The sequence below is a fragment of the Amphiprion ocellaris genome, chromosome 1, assembly GCF_022539595.1.
Source record: "Amphiprion ocellaris isolate individual 3 ecotype Okinawa chromosome 1, ASM2253959v1, whole genome shotgun sequence".
NCBI classification, from domain to species: domain Eukaryota; kingdom Metazoa; phylum Chordata; class Actinopteri; family Pomacentridae; genus Amphiprion; species Amphiprion ocellaris.
The window spans coordinates 35,727,703-35,753,933 of NC_072766.1; the positions used below are offsets into that span (position 1 = coordinate 35,727,703).

A 26,231-nucleotide genomic window follows, 5' to 3' on the forward strand; every position below is an offset into this window, starting at 1 on the left:
TCACAGTCAAAAAGCCCTAAAAGACTAAAGTCTGGGTTGTTGTGACTCATGATTCTACTGAGGGGGCAGCCTGAGTAGCCAGAGAGCTAAATATGAGCTGAAACTGTGTATTACTGCTACAATCCACAGAGCATTAACTCTCAACTATCTGGACTACAGTGATGCCTGTCTATCTGAAATCAAACTTCTGCTCCTTTGATCACTCCTGAGGCAATAAGAGTCCAACACATGCCTTTAAATAAAAATGGTTTATTCTCTTTCAATATAGCTTTTGTTCTATCCATAGCAGAAAAGAGCCTCCACGCCACTCAGTGCTAAAACCTGGAACTGATCTCAGGTCGCCACAGCGTCGCAATGACGGACAAACGTCTTTACAGCAACAACACCGGCTGGATGCCGATCCAACAACTGTCACGTTACTCGTTTTGAAAACAGGGGGAGGGAGTTAGGAGGAGGGGGAGGAGGAAGAAAAGGAGGAGGAGGAGGAGGGAAAGGGGTCGGATCTGGTTTCAGATCGGATTTATTTGTGACTCAGACCAAGCAGCGCAGATTCCTCAGGCTTTGTTGGGAGAAGTTTAATCCGTGCGTGTTTGTGTGTGCTGCAAAATTGACATCTTGCTCCAGTATGGCTGTTGATGTGGAGGCAGAGGTTTCTGCCACGAAAAGGTCACAAGTTGAGGTAACAAAGATTCTTCCTGAAGAGACGGAGGAAAGAAAACCAAACGCACATCAAATAATGGAAACCAGCCAGATTTGATCAGTTAAAAGCGTACTTAGACTGGAAATGTTCTGAATAATACTGAGGAGTGATTATGTTTTTATCTAACACCTGCTGATGTAAATGGAGGACAAAACAACAGACCTCTAAAACATTCACCACAAAAACAACATTATGCATTCCTCTTAGCCCCCACAGCAGGTGGGAAAAATGTTGTTTAATGGGTAAAAATTTTGATAAATTCAGAGGGTGAAAAACAAAACTAATGGACAAAACATAGAAATGAAACCTGGAAAAATAGAAATGCAAATGACTGCAGTATTAAAAAAAAAAAAAAAAAAACTAAATCAGCTAAGACCAATCAACCACTAGTGTTTAAAATGTTTCCTAACCTGACAGCAAGTTAAAAAAAACACTTCTCCTTCACTGGATTTGTGACTTAAAAACAGAGAACCGAGCTCACACCAGAGACTGTGGATGATATTGATTTTCTACATGAAAATGAAAATGCTGTGAGCTTTACCTGCTCTCTGGTTATCATGTTGCATTGGAGCTGCTTATTGCCTTTGTGCCGTCTGTATTGGCGTTTTCCTTCACCACAGGATCTGAGGGATCAACACACACCATCAGTTCGTCTGCAGCAACACAACACGCAGGTCTGAAACGCACAAATACATCTCATCCTAACAACTCCCACACTGGAGCTCAGCTGGTGCTTACAGAAGTATGGGTGCTGCATGGCCTCGGCGGCCGTCAGTCTCTGCTGGTGGTCGTAGCGCAGCAGCTTGTCCAGCAGGTCCAGAGCCTCCGGACTCACCAGGTGCTGGTTCTCTGACTGGATGAACTGCTCCCAGCGCTTCCGTGTTTGCCTGCACACATACACAAAGTGAGACTGAATAAATGTGTCCGATTGTGCTGTTTCTGAGACAATTTAATGCTTTATGTAAACTGAATGAAAGTATAAATATATTGGGGCAAGATGATTTGTTTAAAATCTTTCCCCACTGAAACCTGTCAGTATTAAGGCCCCCAGGCCATCAGTGCTGTTTTCTGTCTGTTCCAAGCTTTATGTTAAAAAAAAAAAACTACCTGGCTGAGTGACATGAAGCCTGGTAGAGAGGTGGAACATGGGCAAAGGAAGAACTACATTTTAGTGCTACATTCTACCAGTTCTGATGTACGGATGTGAATTTTGGAACATAAATAATAAAATGTCAAACAAAACCACTGCAGCAGAGATGTGGTTTTACAGACGCATGCTGTGTATATCTTATACAGCCTGAATGAGCAATGAAGATGCTTTAAAATGACTAAACACAAATTATCCGCTATTGAACAAAATCAGGAAACGGGAATCAACATTTTATTGGACACATCATCAGGAAAGAGACCCTGGAATACATCGTCACAACTGGAAAAATGAAATGGAAGAAAATAATAGATGGACCGACATCATGGCTACACATGGAACAGGCAACAGTCACAATTCACAAAGCAGAAGATCAAATTAGATGGAGGGAAATGATCGCCTACGCTGAATGGCAGTTGAGAGAGGATGTGAGAGGATTACCGTACATATAACACTGACTTGTGCACGCTGGAGACTGTTTTAGAGAGGAAAACTGCCTGATGAAGTCCAGACAGACAGTAAAAACACAGTTTAGTGTGGTCCCAGACAACCTGAAGCAGTTCCTCATGGCTTTTCATGTTACTCACAGCTGTTCTGCCTTCATGATAAGCATCTCTGCAGCTGCCTGAATGTAGTCTGACCATTTCTGAAGAACACTGATAACCGCTGATACTCACTGTCCCAGCAGGTCTTTGAAGCGAGTGTCCAGTTCTATGTGGTATTTGTGCAGGTAACCAAAGAGCTCATCGGTGCCGAGGACCTTAGCAATACGCACCAACTGGAAAACAAGACACATGCACAGTTTGAACCAAATTAGCCCAAATAATAGTGAAAACTATTTATTTTTGACAATGTGTTAAATGAGACATGCACAATAGAGTGATTTTGAGGAAAAATTGTGATTTTAAGCTTAGATTTGGTCAATTCTACCAACAGAACCACACATTTTTGTGATTTTTTCTAAAGATGTCAAAGGGTTTAGAGCAGGGGTGGGCAATTAATTTTCCTATGGGGTCACATGAGAAACTTTGACAATGGTTAAGAGCTGGACCAATACACCTACAGCTCTGCTCAATATATATGTCTATAAAAACAGGAAATGAAACATTACAGTGATACAGTGAAAATGTAGAGCACAGAATACCACTAATTAATGAATATTCACAAAAAAATGTGCAAAACGAGCGTCATATTACCTTTACATGAAAATCAATGAATGTATCCAGCTTTGTTTGTTTGCATTAGAGGGTTAAATAGAATTTTAAAAAGCTAATTTATACCTGGCCCTGATCTGTAGTTGTTTTCACGTAGTAGCCGTATTTTATGCCATCTTACCTGGTCGTAGTTGTCCTGGCCATGAAAAAATGGCTCCTTCAGAAAGATCATGCTGGCCAACATGCAGCCCAGACTCCACATGTCCAAACTATAGTCATACATCTGAAGAAACAAACAAACATCACTATTGAGTTGAAAGAAGGCACACAGACTAACAAACTAATTGAGTTTTTGCCTAAATAAATAAGTGTACCTGATAGTCCACTAGCAGCTCGGGGCCTTTGAAATAGCGAGAGGCCACCCTGACGTTGTATTCCTGAGCGGGATGGTAGAATTCAGCCAAACCCCAATCTATGAGACGCAGCTGCAACACCAACACAAGACATACATTAGTCAGGTTTCAGGGTTTGAAGCATTCCATGCCTGTACCGGATACTAAACCCTAAAAAACTACAACATTCTGTCACATTTTTCTATTAAATTCATTCAACTAAAGCAGAAACAGCAGCAGTTTTTAATTTCATTGTAAGTTTCAGAACAGTTTAGACAAAATCTTGAACATTAACCCAAAATAATGCATAATAATGATGCATAATTCAAATCAACGTACTTCTAAATACAGTTAAAACAGTCCATAAACTAAATAATTTATTTTAACTTAAATAAAAGATCATTCATTTTGGACTCAACTTGTCAATGAGCATTTTTAGTGACATTTAAAAACCCTGGCAGGGAAACTTGCAAAGAGATCAAAGGCATTTAATACAGTATAAATTCTAAGCAATAGAAGGTTCAATATTCAAATTACTGTTACACAAACTCACAGTCTGGTGTAGTGGACAAATACACAAAGAAAACATGTAAGTGTCGCTCACCTTCCTCAACTGGTGGTCGATCATCACGTTGTGGGGCTTCACGTCCCTGTGCATGATCCCCATACTGTGACAGTAGTCCAGAGCCTTAAAACACACATTCAGAAACCACTATCAGTCTTACAATTAAAGAGAGATTACTGGTTTACACTATGAAATGTCATAAAACGGCAGAAAGATCAAAAGGCGGCATTTCTAAATGTCTGTTCAGTGTTCACAAAAACAATTTGCAGTCATACTGGTTAAAGAATGACAAATTAAGGATTATTAATGAGCAACTAAAATAATCAGGACCCAGATATGCCATAAATGAAACAATTAGGAAAAGTACCATCACCTTCTGTATGTTTAATTGTAAAATTACATGAGGAAATGCCCTTACGATCATATTTTAAATGTGATGCTCCAGCTTTATGGCACAGCACCCTGTGAACTCCAAAATCCACTGACAAAAGAAGTGTTATCTTTTAAAAATATAAATTAAAAAAAAAGAAATTGCCAAAATTACACCACAAACTGTAAAAACAGAAAGAGTCATCAGACTCCTTGAACAATTGAGAAAGTTACCCAAATCTTAACTTAAAACTGATATTTTACTAAAATCACTTTATTCTGCAGCGTCTCATTTAAAAGTTCACCAAAGCTAAACCTTTATGTATAAAAACTCTGCAAAAAAACTAAAAAATCTGCACCTCTGAATGCATCTAAAAAGTCATCAGTGACTCTGTTATGATCAACAATTATACAACCAAAATTCAGGACCTTGTTGGCCTAACTGCAGGCTGTGTTTACACAGAGCAGAGAGGAAATCAGCATAGAAACAAATTTAAAATCTAAGTAGTAAAATATGTTTAGTAGGTAGAGCCACCATCTGCCCCCCCAGTATTAGTAACACCTGCAGGGAATGTTTTTATTTTTGTAAAACAATAGAAGAAATTCAACTTTCCTATTTTCTTTTCTTCTATTGTGACTCATAGCATTATAACTGTGTCATTTTTCAGTCTTTTCTACTTCTGGTCTTGGTTGTGCTGCTTCCATAAGTAGGTGCAGGACTTTATACTGCAGTGAAAAATGAGCCCACCGTCAGTAAACATGTGACAGGAGCATATATTTAATTGAGGGACTTTTGAAGTCCATGGGATATATCTTGCATACATTTTTATTAAAATTTTAAAAAATAATGTTTTTATGTTCATTATGATCATGTCTTTACAAATTCTATAATTATTTATTATAGAAACAATCACTTTTTAATAAAAAATGACTGGATATCACTAAAATGTCAACTAAATAACCGTCCGAATTTAAGAACAACCACCTTTTAATTAACAATAATAAAATGAGCTGATTCAGAAATAGTGTTGTGTTCTTTTTGTTAAGTTGAGATAATCAAGACAGATATTTCTTTCTTTTTGCAATATATCAAATTTTCGATGGACAATAACAAATTGTATCTGTGTCCGAGAAATCACTTCCAACTAAGTTCCCCATTACAAAAACACCTCTCCAGGAAGTGTGTTGATTCCAGATCACATGACCTGCTCCACATGATGTCATTTCCTCCTGAAGAAAAGTCTGGCCAGACTCCAAGGCTTTCTGAGTTATTTAATATAAAGTAGTGTGTGAGTCAAGTGTGGATTTATGGCATGTCAACAAGTTTACTACAATATCTTTATAAATAATTTTCAATTACAATTTTACTCAATTGTATATATAATATTTTAGAATAATCTTTCTCTAAAAATACCATGTGGTGTTTGGATATAGGCCGTGTTGATTTTAGGCTTGAAAACAGCAAAAATGTCAACTACGATACCCGTCAACTATGTTACAAAAAGTCCCGCAATTATATACTGACCCGTTTAATATTAATCACAGACCTTTAAAAACAAAATTTACCTACAAATTGAGGATATCATAATATTTTTCTTTTCAAAACAATGTAAAAATTACCTTAAGAAGCTCATACATGTAGAAACGAATATCATAGTCTGTCAGCTTCTGGTAAAGCTCCTGTGGACCAGATGAGAGACGTTCATGTAGAAACCGTTCAGAAGAATCACATATCAGTTCTATACATGTCCAACACTAACTGGAGGGTTATGCGTGTTATTAATAATGGATATGGTAGTTGTGCATGTATGCCGGCCAAACTCAAGTACCTTAAAATCTGTGTTATTGATGCACTCAAAGACAAGCGCTGGTGTTCTGGACTGCAAAGAGAGGACAACACACAGCTTAACTGAGGAGAACAGCAGGTAGGTGGAGATCATTATCTCAGAGTTAAAGCATGACTGGATTACCACTGACAACATGCCCACATGCAGCAGAGCGAGCGCACAGTCTCAAACTCACCACCGGGTCTTTGACCGTGTCCACCAGGCGGATGATGTTGGTTCCTCCTCGCAGGTTTTCGAGAATTTTGATTTCCCGTTTGATCTTCTTCTTCTTGACGGGCTGAAGGAGAAAACAAGTCGTCAAGATTCACAGTCAAAAGATGACATACTGCAAGGAAAACCATTCTTTTGATGCCTAAACACAAAATCAGTTACATTTTCTGCATTTTATTGCTATTTAAAAGGATTTAAATCACCTTTTGTTGCACTCCCTCATCATGTGTTTAAACTTCCTAGATTGTATTTATACATTTTCTGATAATGTGTATTTTATTATCTATTTTTATCTTATCTTTTATTCCATTTTAACTCTGGGAGTAGCATCATAATTCCATTGCATTGTTGTCTGCGGCTATACAGTGACAATAAAGGTCTTGAATCTTGATTTATTGGACAAAATATTAAAAACACTTCTCCATATAACAAAATGAAACAACTACAGCTGCCCTCCGCTTTCTTAAATTTGAGAGTTTGCTGCTTTTCTATCATAGTAAATTACCTTTTTTGGGTTTTTGACTGTTGAATAAACAAAACAAGAGACATTTAACGAGAGTTTTAGTGTCTTTGTGTGAGAGTTTGCTGCTTTTACTTGCCTTATATTATGGTTATTTATATTTTCGGTTAGTTTTTGTCTGTATGTTGGACAGAACATGTAAAAGAGGGTTTCAGTCAGCACCAAAAGAATAAGAACAACTTTTTTACTTTTTAACAAGTTTCGTATTTATTGGGGTTTCATTTACCCAAGAATAATACACATTGTTGTTATAAAATGGTCAGAAATCACAATAAAATGCTTAGATTTCAGTCAAATAAGGTAACATAGACTAGATGAGTCACGTTTACTGTTGTGTATTTGACAACCTTAATACAATTTATAGCCAAATTGTTGTTATGTTACGTCAAACAGCAGCCCTTCGTATTCTGACACACTGAGGATCAGGTTCAAAAGCAGTGATTACAAAATTCTTTTTCAGCTTTAGGACTGTAATTTGAGGACTATTCAATAGACAAAGCATGACAAAACATGCAACAAACTCCTGTAATTTATTACAAAAACAAGGCTGTATCCTGTTTTTTTTACGCTGAGTCACAAAGACGTTTCAGGTGAGATTAGTGTATTATCCAGATGTCTTTTGGCTTAACTCAGGTTTTCCTGAATCACAAAGCTGTTTCACGTTGAGATCACCAAGATAAGCTGCTTTTCAACGTATCAACGCGCAACACGAAGCTTAACAGTAACACGACCTGATGACAACTTTCTCTCTGCTGCTTGTTTGCTTTTTCACACTAGTTTACAAACTCTGAAGAATTTAAAATACCTCATTAAAAATACTTTATATAGTGCCATTTTTATTGATGTTCATAGACAGTAAAGAGTGATAATGTAAGAAATTAGCTTAAATAATCTGCTTTGAGTTGTTAAAGAGCGGAAAGTTGATCACACTACAAACAAAAAAAAGTCTTTAATTCCTGATAAGACTATCAGTCCAACTCAGAAGAAGGAGACTTTATGAAGATCAATAATAAAAACTAAACTGTTTTCTCTTTTAAAAAATAAAATCTGGCAGCAGAAACAATCAACCCTTACTTTTATCCTGAATCAAAATAGTTTTTCCATTTACTCTCTTCTGAAGAAATATAATATTTCACACACTTGCTTACAGCCTTAGCCATTACTTTGATATTAAGATTTTTTTTTTCTAAAGTTTCTACAACTTTTGTTCTGCTGAAGCATTTTTTGTTGCTTTTAACTGCATTCCTTTGTGGGAAAATAAGCTTCATATTGTATACATTATATTTATCATAAGGTAATCAATTTATCGGTCAAAATTCTCTGATTCCCATTACTTAAATGCAAATATTTTCTGGTTTCATGCCTCCTCATATTACAGCAAACTGAATATCTTTGGGTTGTGGACAAAATAAGACATCTGAGGACGTCATCCTGAACTTTAGGAAACACTGATGATTTTCACCATTTTGCAAACAAACATTTGAAATTCTGCTGAATTTAAGTAACTAAAAACTGAGCATTTAACACAGAAGGTACGTGTTCCTTCTGCCGTACTCATATTTGACCAGCAGATGTCGCCAACATGTGATGTGGAGTTTCAGAACAAACTAGCTCACAGATTTAAAAAGCTTTAACTGTTATTGTAAATATGAAGCTTCTAATTTCATTATTTCGTAATGCACGACTCCTCATTAAAGGAATCTTACTAATTTCATTATTCTTGTGCTTTTTATGTCCACAAATCTACAATATGAGCAGTGGTTCCCTGGATCATCAGAGGTATTCATCAACAGAGACAGTAAGTCAAATGCTTATGTACAATTTTGAGGTATTTGTACTTAAGTACTTCCATTTGAGGGCTGCACAGTGGTGTAGTGGTTAGCACTTTCGCCTTGCAGCAAGAAGATCCCTGGTTCGCGTCCCGGCTTTCCCGGGATCTTTCTGCATGGAGTTTGCATGTTCTCCCTGTGCATGCGTGGGTTCTCTCCGGGTACTCCGGCTTCCTCCCACAGTCCAAAAATATGCTGAGGTTAATTGATTATTCTAAATTGCCCGTAGGTGTGAATGTGAGAGTGATTGTTTGTCTATATATGTAGCCCTGTGACAGACTGGTGACCTGTCTAGGGTGTCCCCTGCCTTCACCTGAGTCAGCTGGGATAGATTCCAGCCCCCCCCATGACCCTAGTGAGGATTAAGCGGTGTATAGATAATGGATGGATGGATGGGATGGTACTTCCATTTGAAGCTATTTATTCTAGAAAATAAGGTATTTGTACTGGAATAAACACAATTAAATGCAGCTTGACAGGATTTAGATGGATGACTGACTGTCACTCAAAATCTTGGTGCATTAACGTTTAAACAAATTAGTGCAAAACTCTACTCGGATGACAGAATTCCTGCATTTAGCTTTAACCAGCTTTAATGTCAGACATGTGGCAGACCGCTAGAGATGGAAAGAAGCAGTCGCTACATTAGCAAACCCTCAACCAGGAAGAACTGGGATGGGAATTAGCTCACCTTGAGGATTTTCACCACCACTTTCTCATTGTTGGTCACATTTATGGCCTCAAACACTTCACTGTACTTCCCTCTGCCCAGTTTACGCACCAGCTGGTAGTTGTCTTGATTGCTGAGAAAAAGAGGAAACGTTTTACGGTAGTTAAGCAAAGCATTTGAACACACCCCATTTCATTAGATTTCTTTCAGACATGCCACAATATTATAAAGGCAGAAGAGAAAATAAATACAAAATACAGAAAAACAAAACAACCAAACAAAAGCCACGATTAAAAAGCCTGTATTCTGCACATCTACGGGTTCATGACTGTACTGTTGTTATTAAATTGTGGTTTTGGGAGTCTTCTAGCATACGTTTACATGCTTTAATGTTCAAAAACACATTATTTTCTCACTCTGTGCTCTTCTAACCTTTCTTTCTTTCTTTTTTTTTTTAATTAATCATTAATTTTGTCAATTCTAAGCATTCTGAAATGCTCCATTTATCTCAGGTCTACTTATGAGCACTCCTGAGAAAAAGTCCAGGCTGCTCTGATTGTTCAACTGGCTCAACGAAAGCGAAGTAGAGTTAGTTATGTACAGTAACCCCAAACCTCTGAGTAAAGGGATGTAGACTGAGCAGAAGCAGCTGATGAGGAAATAGACTGAGAGGAAGCTGCTCATTCTTTGCATGAGAGCATCTAAAACTAGCTGCTAGCTGAGAGTTAAGCAGATGTGTTACATGGTGATGTAGATGAGCATGCGGAGAAAAGTCTGGACTTCAAATCAGGTGCTTCTTCAGGGAGGTAATGAGAAGAGTTTTCCTGTCTGCGGTGTGAACTTTGCAAGTTTGCAGGAATTTATATGCACAAAAAAGCAGCTTTACGAACACACTGAAGGAAAGGAGTTGCCAAAAAAAGCAGAACATGTAACGTTGAGTCGTACCTCCAGTTTGGCACATGTGCATCATAGTCCCAGTACTCTCTGTTCTTCTGTGTGTTGACGTCGGTGTACACCCGAGCCTTGCTGCTGGCCGGCGTGGATCCGGGCATCGCTAGCTTTGAGGCTCCGTGTCGAGGGCCTTCACCTCTCGCTGAATACTTGTTGGCTCGATACTGGAAGGTGGCGCACCGACTCTGCAGACTTTGCGGCTCTAAGATCCCCTTGCTGTGCTTAGCATCGGCTTTCGCTGGCTGTGCCCTCTGATGGCAGACGTCAGCTCGGTCCGATGCCGCCGCCGTGCAGAACGACAGAGCTACGATGACTGACTGAGCGAGGCCCCTGAGCAAGAAGTTGGGCAGGAAGGGATGAAGACCCGCCAGCTACAGGGAAAAAAGGGAGAGGAGCGTAACTGTAGGGCTGAAATTAGCCATTAATCTGGAGGAATCACTTAATCGTTCAGATTAGAAATAATAAGAAAAACACACCCAAGATCAAGTATGAGGTGGCAAACAGTGATTGTTCAGTCCAAAGAGTTTTCTTTCTGCCAAAATTTTGATGATCAATTAATCATTGATTTTATTTTCAAGCAGAAATGCCCAAAATTTCATAGTACTACCTTCACAAATGTCCAAGTTTGCTGCTTTTCTTTGTCTTACATTACAGAAAATAGGTAGAAAATAAATCTGAAAAATTTGAATAATCTATTAATTATGGACATAATTTTTCAATCAAAAACGGCCAACATCTGATGGTATCACCTTCAACAGTGTACAAATTTGCTGCTTTTCTTTGTGTTGCATTATAGTCAATTCCATTTGTCTTTTTTTTTTTTTTTTCACAAAACAAGACATTTAATGAGGGTTTTTCCTGTATTGAGATTTTTTTTGGCGCCCTCCAAGGAGGTTTTAGTCATCAACAAAGGAAAATAACCAGCTCCAAAATGATCCATGAGCCAGGAAAAACACGTTATTTCACAGTTTGGGAAACCCTGATGAAAATGCTATGATTAAGAACATAACAAGCAGAATAATTAATAATAAAAATGATTGTTGGTTGCAGTCATAGCACTGTGATTGTTAATTTGACAAACAGCACAAAACCCAGAGATCTGATTTCTTGACATTACAAATGACAGAGAAAAGCATCAAGTCTTTGCATTTGTGAGGCTGAAACAAGAGAAAGTGTTGCAGGAGCCTCATTTAGGTTTATTTCTAATTACACCATGTATTGATTTTTTGCATGCTCCCTCCACAGGGGGTGAGGACCCGGTCGGCTTACAGCAGACGCCGTCATTGACCTCAGCCTCAGGCTCATTCCTGCGTCTTTGGGTGAATGGCATCTGTAACGCTGCAGTTGAAAACATTTTAGGACACTGAAACAGCTGCATCCTCCCTGTTTTTTTTTTATATTATGTTAATTCGCAATAAACTCTAAGCAACAGTGAACTCTTTCTGGAGATATTTTTGGCAAGACGACTGAGAGTCTCACACACTTCGCCCACGCTCTATGTGGTAAAAACAACAGGAAACTGAAGGAAAGGTCAAAGAAAAACTAAACCGTTAACTATCAAACCAGTTTCTGATTAATTCCCGTCAACTGACTAATCTATTAATTGTCTAATCACCTCTGGTTTATGTAGTCACACCATTTAAAGCTGTGAAAACAGACATAGCAGAGTAATGGTAAACTTTAAAAATACTTTTTAGTTTTCTGAAAGCATCTGTGGAAAGAGAATCAACACTTTTTTCAGTTCTGTGACTGTATTTCTCCAGCCCACATCACATCAGACCCAATATACTATCAAAGCTGTTGAACATAGATGTGTAAAACATAGACTGGATCACTGCGGAATTTATTTATGAATTTAATTTTCTGTCGCAAAATGCTTCTTTGAAGTCTGTCAATACTGCTGTGACCTACTCATACTACAGTAAAATTCACAAACGCAAATCACAATAAATATTCTCTCCAATAAACGAATAAATGAATAGCTAAATATACATTGAGGTGAGGCATTTCATTAAATAACTCTGTGTAATCTGTACTGTGATTGTATTTGGCAGCAGCTTGATTGAATGAAACCCCAATTAGCAAAACTGCTTAAAAAAAAAAAATCTCATTCTCTTAATTCTTATAATTTGGCTTATTAAATTATGCTGTCAGTTCCCTCAAACCCACAGATGAATTTATCATTATTGTCTTTTCAAACCTAAATTAGAATAACATAAAAGTGTTTAAATGCCAGTTTCACAACGTTTATGCATGTAATTTATGTGTAAACAGGGAGACAAAATGGCAAATTTTAGTCTTTCCTCACTTTTGACATACATCTGGCTTAATCTAGTTTAACCATTACGCTGCTACAAGTTTCATTCCATTCCATTCACCGTCGCCATCAAAAATTTCAGATTGATGCGGAAACTAAACCCTGATTTCCACGCAAAACTTCCACACTGTCTGTTAAAAACAAACAATTGGTTTCGGCACTGTTTCCACACCCAATTAGATCAGCTCTCACTCAAACCTCACTGCACTTAGACTCGTTAAACCTGAATTACATTAGCGTGTTCCTGTCAGCACGGATGAATTACGAGACGTGAAAGCCCCTACACCTCCAACACAGGAGTCAAACACTAAAACACACAGAAAACAGACATTTCTCGGGTCTCTCTAGTCATATTGTGCTGCCATGTAGTTATTTTTTCTCTTCATGTTTGTTTTGTGTCTTTGTGGTTGCTTACCTCTTTTTTAAGGTTACTGTGTGTGTTTTTGTGGTCATTTTGTGTCTTTTTGGGCTAATTTTGTGTCACATTATGTCTTTTCTGTCACTCATGGTTGTTTTCCCTACAATTTATTCTGTATGTTCCCATTTTTGTCTCTTTGTAGTCGTTTTACATATTTTTGGTGTCATTTTGAGTCTCTTTGGCATTATTTTGCGACTTTTTGTGGCTGATTTGCCGACTTTTGTGATCATTTTGTGTGTCTTTGCAGCCATTTGTATTTTTTGTAATAGCTGTCGTCCTCTCTGTAGTAGGTTTGTAGTTATTTTGTATCTCTGTAATCGTTTTACATCGCTTTGCTGTTGTTTTTAATTATTTCGGGTGTCATTTTGTCTCTCCGTGTGGGAGTTTTACATCTCTTCAGAGGCATTTTCAGTCTATTTGTCGCAGCTTTGTGGTAATTTTTGTGTCTTTTTCAGTGTCTTTGACAAAAGAGACTGAAAAATGTTTAGAATCTGTGTAGATTTTTTTGAGGCTTTATGGCTCTTCTGCATCTCTTTGGAACCTTATTACATCTCTTCTCTGCTGTTTTGAGTCTCTTGGGTGTCATTTTTACGTCTCTTGTAAGTAGTTTTATGTGTGGAGTCATTTTTAATTTCCCTGCATTGGTTTTGTCGTATTTTTGTGTCTCTTTGTTCATCTTTTTAGTCTCTCTGTTGGCATTTTTGGTCCCTCTGTGGTTGTTTTGCACCTCTTTGCAATTGCTTTCCATCTCAGATACACAAACGACATTTTACATCTAGCATTTTGTCTCTACCACACTTTTACATTTTTTTGGAATTGATTTCAGTCTCTGTGGTTGTTTTGCACTTTTCTCCAATTGTATTACATCTCTGTGTACACATTTTGAGCATATTTGGAGTCATTTTGTGTCTCTTTGAAGTGGTTTTTATATTTAGAGTCGTTTTCAATCTCTGTGTACTCATTTTGTGGTATGTTTGTGTGTTTTTGTCCATGTTTTGAGCCTCTCTGCTGTCATTTGGGGTCTTTTTGTGATTGCTGTCCACCTCGTTTTACATCTAGCACTTTATGTCTCTTTACAATAGCTTAACATCCTTTTGTTGAATCGATTTCAGTCTCTTTGTGGTTATTTTTGCCTCTGCGTGCTTTTCACACCTCTAATTGTTTTCATTCTCTGCGTGTATATTTTAACACATTTAGTGTCATTTTTTTAATCTATTTGAGGCAATTTTTACATCTCTTGGCGGTCAATGAATTTCTTAGGTTTCCTCAGCATTTTGTGTGCAATTGTGAATATATAATATCTTTTGAACAGTTTTGCAATTCACTTCCAGGTTCTCTGGCTCTTTTGCACCTGTTTGTAATTATTTAACACGTCTTTGCAGTCGATTTGAGCAGACCTGTTGCCATTTCGCATCTTTTTGCGATAATTTCACATCTTGTCGTGGTCATTAAGTCTTACCTTCTGCATTTTGTGTCTCTTTTCAGTAGTTTTGCACCTGTTCATAGTCTTTCTGCGTCTTCCTCTGCGCTGAGCATGCTTCTCAGTAATTTGTTGCAGGTGAGAGAGGGACCCTCTGAACAGCAGGCCTGATCAATAATCCATCCCTGCCTGCTGTGTGAGGTTCTCCAAAGCCCACAAACCGTTTTCACATGAACGAAACCCTTCATTTAATTTAAAGTCCGTCACGACATGAAGCTTTTCTAGCAACTAAAACTACCATTTACACATTCGGTGAGAGACAAACTGCGCTAACATTCAGTCTAACTGGTCACCACGGGATCTTGGGAATAACTAGCATCACTTGCGATACATTTGACGCTAACTACCAAGCTAACTAGTTACGGTGACCTAGCTAGCTAACTTAGCATAAAATCTAAAAATACCAACTGTAAAGCAGCAACACGGAGAAACATACACGGTTGTTTTGAATTTTTATGCACGTATAAAACACATAAACAGCAGGTTGTGTGTCGGTGTCGACATTTGTGAGCTGTGAAATCAATAACGGGGCTAAAGTTAGCCGGCTAACCTCGTCGTAGAAATATCCGAGCTCCGAGGAAGTCCACCCGACATCAACGGTAGTTAGCCGGTTAGCAGCGGCTGTGCGGCGGTTAGCGGGCACACGGGAGGCTCCACCGGGGCCGAAGGTATCGATAAGGTGGCTAATATCCACAGTATCGGCGATTCCGGGATACTGACAAACGGAGGGTGGAGGTGGAGGAGGTTCATCTAGCAGCGGTTCGTTAGCAGAACCAGGAGGCTTTCCGCTCTGCAGTAAACATCACCCGGAACCAAACCACCGAGACCCGACCTCCAATACACACCCTTCATTCATATCACTATCACATACAGTAATACTAATATCAATAATAATAGTTAAAATAACATTTACATTTCATTGGTGAGTGTTTTTAATATCTCAACATATGCTGACATTTATTAGTTGCAGTAGCGGTCTGTAACTATTGCTATATATTTACTCAAATACAAATTTGATGTACTTGAGTATTTTTGTTTGTTTGTAGTTCTACTTCGCTGTATTTATCTGACAGCTGCAGCAACTAGATATTTTTTTAGATTAAGATTTTTTGCCTACACATAATAATAATAGTAATAATAATAATAATAATAATAATAATAATAATAATAATAATAATTATTATTATTATTATTATTATTATTATTATTATTATTATTATTATTATTATTATTATTATTATTATTATTATTATTATTATTATTATTTCATGTTAACATTATTAAAAGTACTTATAATAAATGATAATACTAATTATTATCATTAAAAAATCCTTATTGTCATCATTATTATGTAAATAATTATTATTATTACTGTTGAAATCATATAATAAAATTCAAGAACAGAAATTGTCTGCAAATTAATCAAACAACTGACAGAAAACCCTTTTACTAATGGTTGAAGAAATGTTTTTTTCATTTAAAAAATATAATAATAATAACAATAATAATAGCAAAATAAGGAAAACAGAAAATTTCAAGATTCCAGCTTTTCAAATGTGATGTTTTCTCTTGTAGACATTTTAAGCTATTTTTCCAAAAAACTCTAAGGTTTGGACAGTTTTGTTTTTTCATCTTTATGTTCTTGTTATTGTCAGAAAAATGCCAAAAATTTCAAGATTGCAGCTTGTCAAATGTGAAGATCTACTGGCACTCCCCTTTCAGTTCTTTTTTTTTTTTTTTAATTTGATGTATGGACAGTTTTCTTGTTTGTGGCTTTTTTCCACCTCTTTGAGATCATTTTATATCTCTTTGTAGTCACTGATTTTCCTTAGTGGTATTTTATTTATTCATTTTCTTATAGTTTTGCATGTCTTTGGAGTGTTTTTTCACATTTTTATGATCATTTCATGTCTGTCAAGCCTCAAGTTTTTGCAAACTAAACTTACAAGCAATAGTTCTTGATCCTGTACATTACTTTACTACTTCAGTATCTTTGTTAGTATTACTTCTGACTTTTCTTTTGGCTTTAATTTAGTGATGTATCATACTCATATAACCCTAACCCTACTTATATTTTAATAGCTTTTCTATTAGAAACTGATTTTATTCCCATCTTATTTATTTTTTCTCAGCAGTTTAATAAAGTTCTATCTTATCTTAAACAGTCATTAGGGGGTGTTAGAGCTCAACAATTTTGGGAAAATATCCAATTGTGATTTGACTTGAAATTCAATTTTTTAAAGTCAAGTTTTAGTTCAACATTCACTGAGTAATAGATTTAAAACCTTATGGAGACACAATCAAAATATTAACTGCTCTGTATTTTGAGGCAATACAACTTAAAAATATCAAGCAAAAATTTTTATGACTTCTTTTAACTGGTATAGAACAATTAGTACTTAGCACTAAATTGTGTTGTTTCTGATTCAACAGTGGACATTTTTCTGCATCATGAACTCAATATTTGTTGTTAGTGGGTGAGAACTTTTATCCAACTTCAGCCACAGGATGTTCTGTAAATATATTTGGTGTTTGATGGTGGAAGACACTCATGATCAGTGTCCACAGGTGGCAAAATGTCAGCTGAGGACGGAGAAGTTGAATTAATGTTGATCTGAGGAATGAAGAGCTGTCATAAAACCCTTAAATGTTTACTCCTAACGTCCACCTGCATCTCCTCCAATGCCTTTACAGTGAATAAAACTGCACCAGCATATGATGAAAACACTGTACACCCCACATGTCATAAGGTTGGTTTATTTTAATTGTCTGTATACAGTATGAACAGGAGTCTATATTGATATCCATATGTGTAAATCAGTGCTTCATTCCACTCACACACCTCCATCAGGAGCTTTTGAAGCAGACTCACCAGGATTTTAAATCATGGCACACAGTCCCCCGTCCATCCCCACCCCATCAGCGTCCAATTCCCTTAGTCCATGACTCTTTTTAAACTCCAAAAACCCTCTTTTAAATATACTGCAAAGATTGTACAGAATATAGAAATCCACACGGTAAACTAAAGTACACACATTTTTTTTCTTTTCAACTTTATCCCTGGTATAAACCAACAACATAAGTGGCAACTTTGAGGCTACTCGGATTAATCTGCTGAATGTCTGGAGGCTAAAATCCTGTGAAAAGGCCAATTCTCCAAAAAACAAACTGAAAGAAGTAATAATAATAATAGTATTACTTTTGTTAGATCTATCGCACAGTAACTAATGCAGCTAGTTTGTGGCAAGTGAGCAACATAATGCTTTGAAGTCTTGTCAGGTTAAATCTTTCTGGAAATGAAACTAAATTGCTTGCAAAATATGGCAAGCTCATTCATAGTGAATAGAAAAGCAGGTAACATAAGCACTATACAGTTTTCAATGTTTACATAGCGTATACACACAATCTATAATATAACAGAGTAGACTATGCCATGAATCAGTAGTCATAAATATTACATTGTGCATGTTCTATTGCACATGTCAAGTGTTTGTATGACATAATAGGTAGGGGTTAGTTACCTAGATGCCATTTGTTTTAATACAAAGATGCAACAACACAGATTTCATAGGACATTGGCTTTACATTTTCACAAATCCACTTTGTTTTTGTTTTTTCTTCATCTTCTTAGGATGTTTTCCTAAATAAACCAAACCTATAATACAACAGTGATATTAAAGTGTGATAAATATTCATGCACAAACAGATGATACTACCTAAGACCTAGTATGTGAAAAGATACTGCTGCACAAGCCAGCCGCTGGGTGGGAGGGTTTCTCTTTCGGCTATACTGGACATGAAATCAAACACAAAGTGAGTGATCGGTTAAAAAACAGACGAAAAAAGAAAATAAAAGGCACATGGATTGCAGAGGAGCCTACACATGAGCACACACGGACAACCGTCTGGACGTTCTCGCCATCCTTCTCGACAACAGAACTGACGGTTACACAACAGACGACCACATGCAACCACAGAATAAGGTCCCACGCTCTAAACAAAACCCAGATCTTGCCACATTTTACATCTTTTTCCACTCTGTTCAAGTTTTTCCTTGTTCCAAAATAAGTAGAGGGACGCTAATCCCCGCTGTCTATTTGCCTTTTATTCAACAAAGGGTGAGGATAAATTGAGTCTTAAAATTACTAGAAATCATAATTCATGGGAGCATGTTAGAAACTACAAATGGGTGAGCGGAGGCTGGCACACTTTGAATGTCACGTTTGCTGCCCCGAGCCGAGGAGCAGCTCAGTTCATGGGATGCAGGGAGCTTCGGGGAAGCTCTCGCCCTCGGCGGTGTGCTGGACCGTGTGCTCCTGCAGAGCCGTGAGGTCGACAAAGCGCTCGCCGCACCACACGCACTTAAACTGCGTCTCCCGCGAGTGCACGCTCTGGTGCTTGGCTAGGTGCTCGCGCTGCTTGAAGCTCTTGTCGCAACTGGCGCACTTGAACGGTTTCTCCCCCGTGTGGACTCGGCGGTGGCGCTGCAGCTCGGACGAGTACCTGAAACGCTTTTCGCAGTCGGGACATTTCAGCGGCTTCTCCCGAGTCGGGTCGCATCGGTGCTGCACGAACTCGGAGGATGAAACGAAGCGCTTGTCGCACAGGGAGCATTTCAGCGGCTTCTCCGTGCAGTGAGAGTTCTGGTGGCGCTGCAGCGTCGAATTCTTTTTGTAACCTTTGCCGCACACGTCGCACTTGTACGGTTTCTCCACTTCGCCGCCACATTTGTGCCGCAGCAGTTCTCCCGATTGGCTGAAAGACTTCTGGCAGGATGCACACTTAAACAGACTTTCCATCCCGTGAACCTGCTGGTGGTAGAGCAGGTGGGACGGCTGGAGGAAGCCCTTATCGCAGAGATTGCACTTGAAAGGACGATCGGCGGGGTTTTTGTGAGTGCGTCGGTGGCGTACGAGAGCGTACTGCTGTTTGAAGCTCATCTGGCATTCCTCGCACTGGAAAGGTCGCTCCTCGGAGTGGGTGCGTTCGTGCTGCCGCAGGTCTGACGGCCGCTTGAAGCTTTTTCCACACGAACCGCAGCGGAACGGCCTCTCCCCTTCTGGCTGGCATTGATGGTGCAAAAGCTCAGATGACTCTTTAAAGTGCATCTCACACAAATTGCACTTGAAAAGGTGCTCGCCCGAGTGAGCGTACATGTGCCGCACGAGGTGAGAGCGGTGTTTAAAGCTCTTCTCGCACACCGCACACTTGTACGGCCGCTCGGAGCTGTGTGTACGCTGGTGATGCGCCAGATGTGAGGACTGGCTGAAGCTTTTATCACATGTGTCACATTTGTATGGCTTTTCACCAGTGTGTATTCTCTCGTGGCGGGTCAGCTCTGACAAATGCCGAAAGGACTTATGGCACACTGAGCACTTGTATGGCCGGTCTGGCGCAGACGCCTCAAACGCAGGAGGAGACGAGGCACTGATGGCGGCGCCGCCACCGGACGTCTCTCCGGTGGAGGGCTGCTGGGGGTTGGCAGCTGACGAGGTCGGGGTGACGTTTCCAGAACCGGGACGGTAAGTTTTCTCGCAGATGGAACACTTCATTGGATTGTTTCCGTTGCCGTGCGAGTTGTGGTGCTGAGCCAAGGAGGTGAGCAGCGAGAAGCCCATCTTACAGACTCCACACACGAAAGGCTTCTGCTCCACCTGAACACACTGATGCTCCAGCAGGTCCGTCGCCTGGCTGAAGATCTTCATGCACTGCGTGCACTGGAAGGACCGGTCTTGGCTCACCATGCACTGGTGCTCGTGGGGGTTGGCCAGGTGAGAGATGTCGTGGCCGCAGGCTCCACACTTGTGCCCTCTCTCGCCCCCTACCTGCATGGAGGGCTGCTGGGCTTGAACGGCGAGCTGCTGGCCGTGCTGGGGCTGCTGCAGGGAGGCATCTGGCTGCAGAACCACTCCATACACAGTGCAGCCCAGAGGGTTGTCGGTCCCCTGGGGGAGCGTGTGCACAACAGAGGGTGGAGCCACTGCATGTTGCTGCTGCTGCTGCCACGCCTCTGTCATCCTTCCACTTGGCGTACAAGAGCTCAGAGGATGAGGAAGGATTTCAGCGGCCGACTGAGAGGATGGTGGCTGTGGTTTCAGAAATAACCAGCCCACCGAGAGGAGCTCAGAGCTGGGTCTGTGTCTGCACAAGTCCTGTGAGATTGAGCAGAAACCTGCAGGGAAACATGCAAAAATAAATGATTTAGTACAAAGCTAATGTACAAGATGTTCCTGCAACAAGCACAGACAGTGGAGGACAAGTGCAGAGGGCTGGAGAGCTGTCAGTGAACACATGATTTCCTATAAACAGGAATGTCAGTGACAGCAACTCACAATCCTCCTGTTTACTGAATACATGCAGGGATGCAGGCTTTAAACAGTGAGAATAATGCGAACCGCCTGAATTTCAGGTCTTAGTTTGTGATGAGGATAAAACAGCTAGCTTGGGAGGCCTAAAACTTCTTAATCGGTTATTTAAAAACAAATATAATAGTACTGTATACATACTACATTCTGTAAGTCTGATAATGTGCTGGCATGTACAAACCGGCAGCATTTACCTCAAAGAAAACCCACAAATGAACAGTTAGTTAAGCTAGTCCTCATCAAACCAGAATCCTCCGGCTCTGTCTATTTCCTGAAAATCGGGAACGTAATGGGCCAGAATTTCGGCTATATATGTTACATTTAAATGTTCAATACAAATTAATTTATAAAGCGCGAGATGTCTACTTTATATAGCTTGTTTTATTTGCTGTATGTGATATTTAAAGTGAGGATATGCAGTGAGATCGTTTCTCTTCCAAGAGCCAACGTTAGCTGCGACAGCTAACGGCTAACGGCTAGAACCAGCTAAACAACTGGACTTCCTTCCCGAATTACACCGGTTATCTCCCGCTAGAAAAGCAAACTAATCTCCGGTGTTTCCGTGAGAAAAACTGCACTCGGTAGACGAATTAAAACGAGGGGATAAGCGACAGAAACGCCGCAGCATGCGAGCTACACGGCTCGGCTAGAGATGCCGCTTTATGAAAGGCCACAATAACGTTTAGTGGTTTGATACGAGCCTTCACTGCGAACGGACCCCAGATCGGAGTAGGCCTCCCCGGAGCTGCGGGGGGAAATCTGCCTCCTGCAGTCGAGCCCCGCACATCTGCAAAAAAAACCTCCGTTCACAGCCAAACGATCCACGTTAACTCACCGGAGCCGCTTATCGATGCTTTCCGCTGCCCTCTTCGCTCTGGGGTCGACAGCCGTCGTTATTTTCGGGACTCGGAGGACCGGCGGTGGAGGGGATGCGGGTGAAGCCGGACGCCATCCTCCTGCAGACGGACGGACACCGGAAACCGCCACGCAGCGAGCTGTCGCCGCTGGAGCCGCCGCCGCTACAGCCGCTCCATCCCGGAGGAGCCCGAACCGAGCCCCGGCGGAGGTAAGAAGCCCTGAGAGTTAGTTTGGGGAGCTTTCAAACAAACACAAAGGCGAATAGGAGCCGGATAAGATACGATAGAGCCCGGTTCTCCGGTGTGACAGTAGGGGGGAGTGTTGAGCTCAGTGAGCGGATGTAAACAGAAACACCTGAGAGTCTCTGCCACAAATGACAGAAAACACACCTGAGATCAGTCTGAGGAGCTCAGCTTCATCTGGAGACTGGGGACACAGGATGTGGAGGGTCTATGGATCCTCCTCCAGCACTTTTAGACCACCAAACTCTCAATTTAGGCTCATCTGATAGTTAATAATACCACAGAGTGATAACCTTAACATGCCTTATAATCAGGTAAAGTTGAATTTTGTATCATTTTTCTAGGGCAGAAGATACACAGTCTGACACCCTGCTAAGACACGCCCTGGACATCTCCTCCCTCTTCCCCATAGAAACCTGAAAACTGAACTCTTAACACCCTCAGGATTTCTACCTGCACGTACAGACTTTAAACCAGCATCTAAGTTCATTCAGTTATCCTACTGTCGAGCATATTTGCACTGCTTGGACTGTTGTTAGTCATTTGCACTGTTTTGAATATTCTGCACCATATATGTCACTTTATCTCATGGTCATGTTTACATTTCACTAACTTCTGCTTTTTGGTTTGTAGTTGTTGCTTAGTTTTGGTTCCTTTGTTCTTAGTTTAACTGATCTCTGCTTTCTAGTTCCTAATTTACTTAAATTTTGCCTTTTTAAATCTTGTTTTTTATATTATATTTCTAAATGCATATATGTGTGTGTGTGTGTGTGTGTGTGTGTATTTATTTATTTATCTCAGAACCTTTTAAATATTTATTTAATGTCTACTGGTACACAGAGAGGGTGACGTAATTTTAATCCTTGGTGTGTTGTGTGCATATTGAAGAATTGACAATAAAGCTAACTTTGACATTATTTTGATTTCTTTATATAACTTTTAAATGCAACACCAGACATGTACTACTGTTGCTCTGCCTAAATCCAATTCTAGGTTGTCCTTTCTGCTCCATATTTTTAAATTCAGTTGTGCGTACCATAATATGATGATCTTAACTTTCCCGCACCATAAACACCGCACATGCTTTTTTTGTGCTGTTTTTCTGTACTCACCCTTTTTGCACTGTTCTTGTACTTTCATATTTGCTACCTCAGTATGTTGGAGTAGGTGTGAGTGATGAGTGTGTTCTGTGAATAGGTTAATAATGGCCCTACTATCACAGGCACTGAGAGCTTCTTCATTGCTGCATATACCAGTGAAGTCTTTAAATCCTTTGAATCTTTGTTAGGTTATTCAAAACATCAGTCTTATTTTTCTACTGGAGGCACTTTGCCTGTTGATATATTTTTAACCTTTCTGTTTTGTAGTTGTCCATGTAAATTAGGATAGATTAGCTTTATTTAGGATTTCCAGCTTTTTGTGTGCATATGTGTTATTTGTGTTTGCTTACTTTTTTTCTTTAACATCTGGCCTGCAGCTACAGATGAATATTAGCCTGTGGCTAACTGTGTTGCATTTACAGGAATGTTTTATTAATGTACACTGGCCCTGTTTGAAATTAGTTTCTAAATAAACACTATGTTAGTATTGATGACTTAATTTCTGCATCGTGGATTTTTATGCAGCAATTTGTGCTTTTTTCATCAGTTTGTGATGGATACCAGGAGACAAAATGTCATATATATTACAGCTGCAGTGATAAATTAACCAGCTGTCAACTTTTAAATCAACCACCAACCAGAATGATAATTGATTCTTTATTTTGAGTATTTTTTAAAAAGGAACATGTAGTCTACGTTCTCCGACTGCAGCATATTAATGTCGGTAAATTAAATTTCTTTGGGTTGTGGACAAAAGAAGACATTTATTATGTTGATCTGGAAACAGTGATTAACATTTTCACCATTTTCTGACAATTTGTAGGACAAACAACTAATAAATTACTTGAGGGAATAACCATAACATTAATGGACAATTCAAATGTTAGCTTGATAATTCTGAACATTTGGCTAAGGGTAAGCTTTTGGGTAAGCTAATCAAATCAACAATGTCAGATGATTCATCGAGAAAATAAACAGCAGATTAATCAATAATGAAAACATTTTTTTTATGATTGTCTATTATTTTGATGAAATACGGTAAATCTTTTTTTTCTGAAATTAGCTATCTTATCAGATAAACAGTTTTTGTACTTTTCAGGTTTTACAGTGTGATTGGACAAAACAAATTAAAGCTGGAACTTTTCTCGGTGCCAAATATGCTAATGATAAATAATGTGCTGGATGCTGCAAGAACAATCCTGTTTCTCTTTTTTATCACTCCTCACACTTCAGTCCTCACTGGACCCGGAAGATGTTCTGGTTCTCCGCTTGCAGGTCATCCAAAGCTCTTATTTCTGCTGAAACCGTCCTTTGTAGAAGTTGGTTAACACAGACTTTCAGGTGATTATACACTTACGAAAATGTAATTATGAGTATTATATTCCAGTTCTGACAAGAGACCCCTTAAATCCCACATACTGGACCTTTAAGAACAACTTCCTGTTGACTAACTGGCTGCTGGTTAAAGTTAACTCTTCATATTAATGTACAGACATCAGGATCATATTTACCTTCTTGACTAACTACCACTAAATATGAAACCTGAAAGTGAAGAGAAAATAACACTTCCCCCCCCCAAATGTTTCCTAACTACATATTTATTATTTTACAGCTGAAAGCATCACCTGTCACAGAAGGAGGAGGTCAGGGTGGAGGGATGGATCAACAAAAAAATGGGCTTTTCCATGTATTTTCTTCTTGTTGGAAGATGACACATTTATTTTTTGGTTCCGTTTTAATTCAAACCATGTTCCCTTCTGAAACCACCTAGTTTTTTTGACCAGACAACACTTGTTTTTTTTTAAACAGTTTTGGAGAAAAATGACGTGTCAGAATGCTTATGTTCATCATCTGAACAACAGTTTTTGTTATTCATTAAACCAGCAGATTTTTTTTGAGGATAATCTTATTTTTCAGCCTGTCTTTTTAAACATTTGTGACAGCTGCAACTCTTGGCTCAAACTTGGCAGGTTAAATTGGGCTAAATGAATACTTTTAGGGTTGACTATGACCAACTCTCCTGTACTCTCTTGTTCAAATATATGACCACCTTCACTCTTTCAATCACCAGAAAAATACTGTATTATATTCGGATCAATATGGTAATTTGGGAATAAAAGTCCAAGTCATGAAGATTTTTCTTTTCCACTTTCTGACTTTGAGACCCTGGTATTCATCCAACTCTTGACTACAATCTTGTTTATATATATATATATATATATATATATATATATATATATATATATATATATATATATATATATATATATATATATATATATATATATATATATACATATATATATACATATATATATATATATATATATATACACGTGCACGAAATTGTTGTTACCCCTCGGTTAATGAAAGAAAAACCCACAATGGTCACAGAAATTATTTGAATCTGACAAAAGTAATAAGAAATAAAAATTCAAGTAACCAATAAAACTCATACATTGCTTTTGAACCGTGGTTTAACAGAATTATTTAAAAAATAAACTCATGAAACAGGCCTGGACAAAAATGATGGTACCCTTAACTTAATATTTTGTAGCACAACCTTTATGCGTCCCAGGTATACGAGAGGGTGTAGGCCCCCTCGTCCCAGGTCATGGAGCAGCTCGCTCGGACATTACAAATGCAAAACACCCCCTCTAGAACCTATGTTTAGTTTGTCTCTTCTAGCCTCCTGTAGAAGCATCGTGGACTGTTTGGAAGATGTAAACAAGTCATTCTAAGCTAGTAAAAACTCTAACAAAAATGTAATTCTGAGTTTTATATTCCAGTTTTGACAACAGATCCCCTTAAATCCAACATTGGACCTTTAAGAACAATCTCCTGATGAGTTCTGCCACTTTAAGAGATCTACTGTCGCTTCTGGCTTCACCCGGAGAGTCGGGGTATCGAGCCAAAAAGCGATCATCTGTCACAAAGTGATTGCAGAGAGTAATTGTCCTTATGCCTTTGTATTATTTTACCTGCTCTGTGCTCTGGATTATAACCAATCTGGTGCTTTTTACTGATTAAAACAGCTTTAAATGACCAATTTAGGTCATATAACAATTTTCCATCTGCCAAACAGTGACTGCAGACG

At 39.0% G+C, this 26,231-nt stretch overlaps 2 protein-coding genes and 1 long non-coding RNA gene across 6 annotated transcripts; 1 reads left to right on the plus strand and 2 right to left on the minus strand.

The window, feature by feature from the left end:
* Positions 1-233: 233 nt before the first annotated feature.
* Positions 234-15,373, minus strand: csnk2a2a (casein kinase 2, alpha prime polypeptide a). 4 transcript variants are annotated; one of them, XM_035957701.2, is made up of 14 exons: positions 15,120-15,373; positions 11,624-11,692; positions 10,349-10,725; positions 9,425-9,536; positions 6,350-6,451; positions 6,157-6,207; positions 5,948-6,007; positions 3,998-4,081; positions 3,376-3,486; positions 3,183-3,284; positions 2,525-2,625; positions 1,439-1,587; positions 1,242-1,323; positions 234-695 (listed from the first exon to the last, which is right to left on the minus strand). In XM_035957701.2, exons 2-13 carry the CDS (start codon positions 11,657-11,659, stop codon positions 1,256-1,258), a joined length of 1,353 nt encoding a protein of 450 aa, XP_035813594.1. In that variant the 5' UTR covers positions 11,660-11,692; positions 15,120-15,373; the 3' UTR covers positions 234-695; positions 1,242-1,255. The 4 variants fall into 4 exon arrangements, with proteins under 4 accessions (XP_035813594.1, XP_023147041.1, XP_023147040.1 ...); XM_023291273.3 differs by lacking the exon at positions 11,624-11,692 and having other exon boundaries at positions 15,120-15,362; XM_023291272.3 differs by lacking the exons at positions 11,624-11,692; positions 15,120-15,373 and adding an exon at positions 14,549-14,746.
* Positions 15,374-17,310: 1,937 nt separating this feature from the next.
* LOC111582548 (zinc finger protein 319) lies at positions 17,311-20,586 on the minus strand. The gene has a single exon (XM_023291271.3). It carries the CDS (start codon positions 20,584-20,586, stop codon positions 18,823-18,825), a length of 1,764 nt encoding a protein of 587 aa, XP_023147039.1. The 3' UTR covers positions 17,311-18,822.
* Positions 20,587-21,860: 1,274 nt separating this feature from the next.
* LOC129349483 (uncharacterized) lies at positions 21,861-23,633 on the plus strand. The gene is made up of 2 exons (XR_008602502.1): positions 21,861-22,000; positions 22,379-23,633. It is a non-coding gene; the product is annotated as an uncharacterized LOC129349483 (long non-coding RNA).
* Positions 23,634-26,231: the final 2,598 nt, after the last annotated feature.

Excerpts from the sequence above, each read along its gene's own strand:
- csnk2a2a (XM_023291272.3), bottom strand. The coding sequence starts at position 14,593 with ATGAACAGGTGCAAAACTACTGAAAAGAGACACAAAATGCAGAAG. Across the intron at positions 4,082-5,947 it reads ACATGTATGAGCTTCTTAAG|GCTCTGGACTACTGTCACAG; the intron begins GTAATTTTTACA and ends GTGTGTTTTAAG. Across the intron at positions 3,285-3,375 it reads AGCTGCTAGTGGACTATCAG|ATGTATGACTATAGTTTGGA; the intron begins GTACACTTATTT and ends TTGTTTCTTCAG.
- LOC111582548 (XM_023291271.3), bottom strand. The coding sequence starts at position 20,586 with ATGACAGAGGCGTGGCAGCAGCAGCAGCAACATGCAGTGGCTCCACCC.